The sequence below is a fragment of the Alligator sinensis genome, unplaced genomic scaffold (assembly GCF_000455745.1).
Source record: "Alligator sinensis unplaced genomic scaffold, ASM45574v1 scaffold289_1, whole genome shotgun sequence".
Taxonomy (NCBI): domain Eukaryota; kingdom Metazoa; phylum Chordata; order Crocodylia; family Alligatoridae; genus Alligator; species Alligator sinensis.
In genome coordinates this window covers 3070449-3079728 of record NW_005841881.1, presented here as the reverse complement: position 1 = coordinate 3079728, position 9280 = coordinate 3070449, and the positions used below count along the sequence as shown (strand labels likewise).

The 9280-nt window shown below is 43.5% G+C and overlaps 1 protein-coding gene across 1 annotated transcript in view; it reads right to left on the bottom strand.

Moving 5' to 3' along the window:
- Positions 1-6710, bottom strand: part of SEL1L (SEL1L, ERAD E3 ligase adaptor subunit) — a 49230-nt gene extending 42520 nt beyond the window's left edge. The window contains exons 1-4 of the mRNA XM_006017608.3: positions 6672-6710; positions 5693-5753; positions 4078-4115; positions 3249-3474 (exon numbers count right to left, since the gene is read on the bottom strand). Of these exons, the coding sequence (XP_006017670.1) occupies positions 3249-3474; positions 4078-4115; positions 5693-5753; positions 6672-6710 (364 nt within the window). The remainder of the gene's footprint in view (positions 1-3248; positions 3475-4077; positions 4116-5692; positions 5754-6671) is intronic.
- Between the last annotated feature and the right edge of the window lie 2570 nt (positions 6711-9280).

Genomic DNA, 9280 nt, shown 5'->3' with positions numbered 1-9280 from the left:
CTGGGGTCACGTGACCCCATCCAGATGCCTGTCCAGCTTTCTCTTAAAGACTCTCAAGGTAGGGGAGAGCACCACCTCCCTTGGAAGTCCATTTCAAATTTTGGCCACCCTTACCGTGAAGACGTTTTTCCTGATATCCAGCCTAAATTTGCTCTCTGTCATTTTGTGACCATTGTTCCTTGTTACCCCAAGAGGCACCCTGGTGAACAGAGAATCTCCGATCCCTTGCTGCATCCCCCTAATGAATTTGTAGGCGGCCATAAGATCACTTCTCAGTCTTCTCTTGTGGAGGCTGAAGAGGTCCAGGTCCCTCAGACTCTCCTCACAGGGCTTATCCTGTAAGCCCTTGACCATACAAGTGGCCCTCCTCTGGACCCTCTCAAGTCTTATCAACATCCTTCTTGAAGTACATTGCCTTGAAGTACGGCGCTCCAAGATCCCTTTCCATTCTTTGCAATCTAAGCTAATGCAAGCTGGCAATAATCAAATTCACCTCAAGAATTGGGATATTGCAAGCTCATCACCCCAATGCAAAACCACTCCAATGCTTGACTTCTTCCCAGTACCTTGTCCCCTGTCCCTCCTTCCCTGCCCCCAACCACTTACTCTAGCTTCAGCCTCCAAACCCACTCTCCACCAGTGTAGCCAAAGTTTTCTTCTGTCAAACTACTTATCACATACAATGTTGCACCATGTTGAAGTATCCTTTCAATCCCTTTTATGGGATGCCAACACTACAAGCCTCTTCCATAAGCTCTATTCAAGAACTCCTGTGTATCCCAGCATACTGTCATAAACTGCTTCAAGATAGTACTTGGTAAATTCTAGCTTTCTGAAAAAAGCTACATTTCTCTATTCTAATCCAGTCTAAAAGTTGATCTTGTTCTTTAACCTCAAGAGCTTTCCTTCTCTGATATTCACTTCACAATGTATTTTATAAAGGAGTAAATCATATACCCCCTTAACTTTCATTTTGCTAAGTTAAACAAGCCTAGATCTTTACATCATCCTATTTTATGATAGGAGATTATAAGGATATGGAAAACCTATCAGACCTTCTCTGTGCCTGTTCCAATTTCAATTAACCCTTTTAGAACCCAGGTGACTGGAACTGTTCAAAATATTCTAAACGAAGTCTCACCACTGCCTTGTACAATGGTGCTTCTATTTCCCTCTACTAAAATCCCATGCCATTAGCTGACATCCATACTTCCCTCTTCCTCTATCCTTCAAATCAATTAATTCTCCATATATTATTTCACTTAATATAGAAGATTAAGAACTTTGCTGAAGGAGGGACAGCTTCAAGTAGAGCATAAAAAGGAAATCTGCAACTGATTTTGAAAATTGACAAGATTCTTCTGCAAGACTGTAGAGCAGTTTCCAGAATAAATTCTATTTCCAACCTCAGAAGCTAAAGAAAAAAGATGAGTTTTCCAAGATCAAGACTGCCGCTAGTTGTCATTAATTCACTCAAGGGAAAGAATACTGCCTATGGAAAAGGTTCCTTTACTTTCCATCCCCGCTGTGCTCAAAAGCTTGCAAACAATGCCACCCACTAACAAATTCAGTTTCTATCACAGGGATTTTTCCCCCTCTTTTCAAACAGAAATTAAACCCTTTGGATAAAAAGGCAAAACTTATCTTTTTACTTGTTACTTTTTACTTCAGAATAAAAATGGGTTTCAAGAATAGCACAAGATGTTTAAACTTGCTTCCTTATGCAACAGTGAGAAAGGATCAAGAAATGAGCCAAGGTTTTTGACAGTTCTATTTAAAAATATGATTCAATCAATGCTAAGGTAAAGCCTTTTCATGACATTGTGATGGGAAGATACAAAATGCATCTTAAATTACATTTTCCCTTCAATACACAAACTACTGATTGAACAAGAATACTGAATGTGAACACTTAACACTGGGAGTTATTTTAGCTAATTATTTTACTTGTTTTTTTTAATTAATATTTTAAATCTCTATTCAATGCTACACCTTCCTACTGCTCATATTATTTAGAAGTTTAAAAAAATGTAGAACATTTTATATTAATAAGAGCCTATTGCAAGTAATATAAGAAGTCACTTTTCTTAAGTCACTTTTCTTAAGTGTATAATATTGGTAAAGGGCAGCAGATATTATAAAGGGATGCTTTCAAAAGACTGCTTCCTTTTGCCATTCAAAGCAGGAGTTGCAAAAAGACACATGAAGGGAAATGCCAAGGTCTTATATTAGACAACTGGTTTTCAGTAAGGTTACAGGTTAAAAAAAATTATGATGGTCACGTTAAAAAAAGCTGTTTTCTTATGAGCCTCAGATTAGGTCAAGGCCACCAAAATGCAACAATTTTCAACAGGTGAACTATAGGAGTAAGTGGAAAAAAATAAGTCAAGTATGTTAAAGAAGACAAACTTAAAATTCTTATAAAAAAAAAATTCTATTCAACTTCTCTGAATGACTTCAGTACAAACCAACATGATTGTAAGAAGTATATTATTAGAATACTTATCCAAGTTTATACGAAAGATCAGAACTCTCCTAAGACTCCTAACAGTTTGCTCATGTGCAAAGTTGCCTCTGTATCAAGGTTTGTCTTGTCCCCCAGGAAGTGAAGCCGCATGCATTCACCTAGTACAGTGGTGATCAAGGTTTGGCCTTGTGCACCAGGATTGGGTCCTGCCCCTATGCACTAGAATCAGGCCAACCCAATATGGCACACAGAGCCACAGCCTGTGGGGCTCTGCATGGACCAGTGAAGGGGGTTTGAGCACCCCAGTCTAGCAGAACAAAGAGCTGATAGATATAGTCTCCCTCTGGCCAAAAGGAGGCTCTTTATCTGAGGTGCATGTAGAGCAAAAAAAGCTTTAGACTGTACTCTATTAAAAATTTAAGAGGATATTCATATCAGAACATGGAAATATGAATTCTTCTGTTCACTCACAAATCATTTGTTTTCCTATGCAATGCAATAAAAAAACAAACAAACTACGGAACATGCTTTAAAAAGCACATGAAACAGCTTGAAAGTCTACATCAGTAGCACATATTTGAATTTTTTTTATTTGGCAATAGGGAAAAATTAAGTTGGCAATGACTACTCCATTCTGAAACTGGACATTCAGATGTAATTTTGACTATTGGATACGTGCAAAGACTGACTGGATGCAGATCCAATCACCCTCTAAACTTATGCAGATCCACTTTGCTTCCAGCCCCTAGTACAGAAGCCCGCTGAATTCAAGCACTGTTACCTGGTTTCTGCACTTCTATGTCTTCCAGGTCCTTGTTTAATAGGTTTGACATTTCTAAAGATTTTAACTCTTCCAAGGTGCTTTCTTTCTCCTCCTCTTGATTCTTAATGCTCTCTTCATCTTCAGTATGAGAGTCAGATTCTTCTGACTCAAGGAAAATCTGACCAGCTACCACTGGGGTTCCAGTGGAGTGGTCCTTCACTTGTTCTTCTGAAGATAAGGAAGTCTAAAGAAGGATAGATAGCAGAATTTGAGAGAGAGAGAGAAAGAAGACAACTAACCCTATCACCAAATACCACTATTTACTATTCATTTTCTGCCTTTTTGGATTCTCAAAAGAGTTAACAAATTAGTAGTACATTACTCGTAACAGTGGAGGTTTAAAGATATATTAAAATCACAAACTCATTAGACCCTACCTACCACTTACTATTAATTTCTTAACAATCCCCTCAAACTATCCTCACTCCACCCCACACTCCTACCACCACTGTATCCATGCACTAGTAATATTACTCAGGTATTCTTCTTTTATGCACATATGTATATGCAAGTTCACCCAGAAAAATATAACTCTCATTTGTACTGTTTCAGAACGAAATGTTTAAAAGCTAAAGCATTCTAAAACTGTGAAAAAGTCACAGGAAAAAAAGATAACAAAAGTCACAGGAAAGTCCTGTTGAAGAAGATAAAACTTCTCATCCTCTACAACCAGTTTTAAAGCCTTATGTCTTATATCTTCCATCTTAATTCTAACAGGCTTTTCTGTTATATCTATGCAAAAGTTTTATAAGCAGTTTTGTAAGAACAAATAAAATGGGATGCTCACCTTTGATTCCAACGGCTCATCCTGACTTCCATCTTCATCTAGAAAGAATTTTAAAAGTTAGTTCAAAAACACTTTTAATTATGCAATTTCCTCAAAATAGAAAAGAAGATATTTGGTTAGGATAAAATGCTAGTATAGCATTATTCTGTGATATACAACTCTAAGTTGCTAACTCACCTATGAAGAATTCTAGTTAGAACTATCCAGAAGTAGCCCGTTTAGACTACCAACCAGTAAAGGCATCAAACTATGAAAAAGCCACAATACTGATCAAGGAATCCAGGTTAGTACTTTTCTACTTAAATACATCTTGTTAAAGAGATGCCAGTTCAGTCTGCTTAGTTAGCTTATCAAAGTTCTGGGGTAGAGACTAAAGTTGTTCACCTAGAACATGGCGAGCAATTATTTTGGGCAGAGGGCTGCTTACTGAGTTTTGGCAAGTCATCGTGGGCCACATGACAGGCAGCCAGGGGCTGATAACTATTAATTTTCTAAATTTTTTAGGGGCTCCACGGGCTGGATAGAATGGCCTGGCGGGCCGTATTCAGCCCGCGGGCTGCATTTTGCCCGCTCCTGACCTAGGACAATGTGTAATTATCAAATCAGATGCAAAACTGGCCTTCACTTATTTAATTTATACACCACCCTTCCCAACAGAGACTTAGAATGATTTATAAAAAAAGAGAACAGAACAACGTCAAAAGCAGGTACAATACTAATATAAAACAACCCTCCTAAACAATATTTCAGTTTAGCTTTGTTTGCCAGATGCCCACCTAAGTGGGAAAGGTCTCATAGAGCTTCTGAAAAAGCCCAAACTTTGGAAATGGAACCAATTTCAGCCCGTTCAGCCATGGCGACAAGAAGGTCTGAGGTCAGACTAAGTTGGAGGAAAGAGGAGAAGGAAGTCTAGAGAACAGTCAGTTGATCAGGTTTTGTTTGTTATTGTGATTTCAGCTGAAATTGCTGAAATTCCACTAATCCATTTTGCAGCTTCACTTTTCTTCTGTAAATTTCTGCAGTTCTCATTTAAATTTTCCTTAGATCCAGCATTGCTACTATATCTACAACCCTACTTTAAACAATTGCCTTAGTATTTGCACTGGTCTATTTGAACAAAAGCCTTATAGTTGTCAAATGTAAAGCGTGACCCTTCCCCAAGGATGATTTGAAGATATTTGAACATGGATTGCATCATCTCTAAGCATAACATACATCTTTGCTTTTAAGGTTTTTAAAAGACTTCTTCCCTAATACAGCAGTACAGCAATTTTTTTAAAGCATTAAAAAGGTTAACTTAACAAAAGTAAATCTGAACGCTTAGAGCGGTTGTTCCCAAGACACCCCTCATTAAACTCAAAGCACCTCCTGAAAAAAATGCCAGCTCTTATTTTTCATTTGTTTTTTGACCATGGAAAAGATAATGGAACAAATTTTTTATTGCAAAGAACTCAAACACCATGACAGGTCAGAATATTGTGGACATTATGGATTCTTACTTGAAATCTCTGGGTCTATCTTGTGAACCATGTGTAGATATTTGCACATCTAATGGTGCTAATATTGTGTGGTCACAGTCAGAACCTCCTACTTTTAGTTTAGTCCCACCTCTTACCATGCAAGGTGACTATCAGTGTTTGACCATCAAGAACGATGCCCACAATGGCAGTAGCAAACTATGAAGTTAAAGAGTAAAAGAAAGAAGATAGCTACATTAAAAAAAAAAAAAAAAAAGACTATAATGCTTTTCTACTTGAAGGATCACACATATAGGAATTACTTCTCCCACTTTAAGGACAGCACCTTGGGAGCGACAGATATTATAACAGCATTCACAGTTCTAACTGCTCAACAGTTTAAGGAACAAAATGAAAAAAATCACCATGGAGCAGTGGTGCTCAACCTTTTTGTCTCACAGACTAGATGGGTGCTGTCCAGTCTGTCCATGGGCTGGATCTGGCCAGTGGGCCCAATCTGGTGCAGGGTGGGTCTAGCAGGGCCTGATCCAGCTGCACAGAAGGGGGCAGAGAACATCTTGGCTCTGATCCAGCTAAGTGGAAGAAGGGGGCCTTGCCTAGCCCCAACCCAGCCCTGCAGGGCGAGAAGGGCATGGCCTGGGGTCCCCACCCAGCCCTGCGAGGCTTGGGAATATGGCAGCAGAAGAGGGATGGCAATATTAATTGCCAGTGCTCCCCTGCCACCAAATTTCCTGATGCTTGGGGAGCCCCATGGACTGGATGCCAAGACTCTGTAGGCTGGATTTGGCCTCTGGGCTGGGGGTTAAGCAGCCCTGTCCTGAGATTATTTGAAATGTAGGATAAGTTAGGAAGCAGAATGTAATTAGGGACTGGAATTTAGGACTGAGCTGGCCAATTGCTAATCCCTTGAGGGCCACATGCCCTGGGGATGCACCTTCAGGGGCTGCACCAGGGCCACATGGGGGCAAGCATGGGCCACTGAGTTGTGGATGCTCCCTTCACCACTGCACTGGGTACCACCCCCCACCCCCCAAAGGCACCAACCAACATGCGGGCATGATTCCACACCCCCCCCACACACACACACAACATCCCCATGAATGGCCCCCGACTCACCCCTAGCTCCCTGTCCTGTGCCACACCTCTAGACTCCATGCCGCAGAGGCAGAAAGCAACAGCTAGAGCAGGGACAGGGATCATGGAGTAATGAGGGGAGTCATGGATAGCAGGAGCCTGGGGATTGCAACTTAACCACTCACAAGGTCTGTGGGCCACCAGCTGGACAGCCTTGGTTGCAATAACCAGGTTAAATTCTTATTTGAGAGTAACATTGTCGCCTATCCCAAGAACAAACCTGCAGAACAAACTAGCTTCACCAGGGGAAGGGGCCGCTTTGAGTGGAGAGGATGCTTCACCAGCACGCAGGGTAACAAGAGGAAGGGAAGCACAGGTAAGCATCAATGTCCGAGGAGCAGGGGGCCATGCCCTGGGAGTGGGAGGAAGGCACGAGCACCCTCAGGAGGCCTCAGGTGCCTCTACACTAATGCTCGTAGTATGGGGTGTAAGCAGGAGGAACTGTGCCTCCTGATTGCAAGTAAGAATCCAGGCTTAGTAGGGCTCACAAAAATCTGGTGGGACCCTACCTACGACTGGGCGGTGGGCATTCGGGGGTACACCCTATATAGAAGAGACAGGACAGAGAGGAAAGGTGCGGGGTTGCACTCTATGTCAAAGAGCACCTCACATCATCAAGGATTAGCTTTGGGTTAGAGGAGGGTTGGGCAGACACTATGGGTCAAACTACAAGGGGGGGCGCGGTGAAAGGGACCTTATGGTGGGTGTCTACTACAGACCACCCAACCAGGGGGAAGAGCTAGACCAGGACTTCTCCAGTCAGCTTATGAAGGCGGTTAGGTCAAGGGATGTTATTGTCATGGGTGACCTAAACTACTAAGACATTTGCTGGGAGGAGCAGACAGCCAGGTCTGACCACTCACGTAGGTTCCTGGCTGTATTACAAGACCTTCACCTTATCCAGGAAGTGCACTGCCCCACTAGGAGTAACACCTTGCTGGACCTGGTCCTGGCCACAGGGGATGACCTGGTGAGGGGACTGCAGGTCCTTGACCACCTGGGCAATAGCGATCATCACCTGCTGGATTTCATTATCCAACGCAGGGCGTCTAGGGCTCACACCAAAGCTAAAGCCCTTGACTTCAAAAGGGCCAACTTCAATGAGTTTAGGAGACTAGTGGGGGAGGCACTAAGGGCCCAGAAGGTAGAGGAGATGGGAGTCCAAGAGGGATGGTCGTACCTTAAGGGGGTGATCCTCCAGGCCCAAAGGATAACAGTCCCTGAGAGAAGCAAGGGGGGTAAGAGTGCTCAGAAACCCCCTTGGCTCAGCAAGGGCATTCAGAAATGCCTGAGGACTAAAAGGGAGGCATACAACCAGTGGAAGGGAGGAGCTATCACCAAGGAGGAGTACTCCTCCTCAGCCCGGGAATGTAGGAGGGCTATTAGGAAGGCCAAGCCAGAGATGGAACTCAGGCTAATGTCCAGGATTAAGGACAACAAAAAGTCCTTTTTCAAGTACATTGGGAGCAAGAAGAGGGCACCAGGCAACACAGGGCCCCTGCAAGACACAAACGGTAATCTGGTGGCCAAGCCAGACAAGAAAGCTGATATTTTTAACGGTTTCTTTGCCTCTGTTTTCCTGAACCGGGACCAGGATATCCCACCTATCAGAGGTAGGGACAATCTTGGGGATAGCTCTATCAAGCCTTCAGTGAGTGCAGATGTAGTTAGGGATCTTCTGGAAGGGCTAGACATTTTTAAATCTGCAGGTCCAGATGCCCTCCACCCAAGGGTGTTGAGGGAGCTGGCAGGGGTCATCCTGGAGCCCTGGCCCAGCTGTATGAGCATTCGTGGTCATCTGGCTAGGTGCCGGGGGAGTGGAAACTCGGTAATGCGGTCCCTATTTTTAAGAAGGGGAGAAAGGAGGACCCAAGTAATTATAGGCCTGTAAGCCTCACCTCGGTGTTCGGGAAGATCTTGGAGAGAATCATCAAGGAGCACATGTGGGGGGCCTGCAGGGGAGGTCATGCTCAGGGGCAATCAGCATGGGTTCACCATAGGCAGGTCTGGCCAGACCCACCTGATTGCCTTTTACGACCAAGTAACTAAACCCTTGGATGATGGTGTCACTGTGGACAGTCTTTCTAGACTTTAAGAAGGCCTTTGACACTCTCTCTCACCCCATCCTCATCAATAAATTAAGTGACTGTGGCATTGATGCCCGCACAGTTGGATGGGTAAAAAACTGGCTGATGGGGCGCACCCAGAGAGTAGTGGTGGACGGGTTGTACTCAACCTGGTGAGATGTGAGCAGTGGGGTACCCCAGGGCTCAGTCCTCGGGCCTGCACTGTTTAACATCTTCATCAGCGACTTGGACGAGGGGGTGGAAAGCACATTGTCCAAGTTTGCTGATGACACTAAGATGTGGGGTGAGGTGGGCACACTTGAAGGGAGAGAGAGGCTGCAACTAGATTTAGACAGACTACAAAAGTGGGCCGACAAGACTAGGATGGGGTTCAACGTAGACAAATGCAGGGTGCTGCACCTTGGGAGAAGGAATCCACAAAATACATACAGGCTGGGGAGTTCCCTTCTTGAAAGCACAGAGGTGGAAAGGGATCTTGGAGTCATTATTGACTCCAAGATGAAC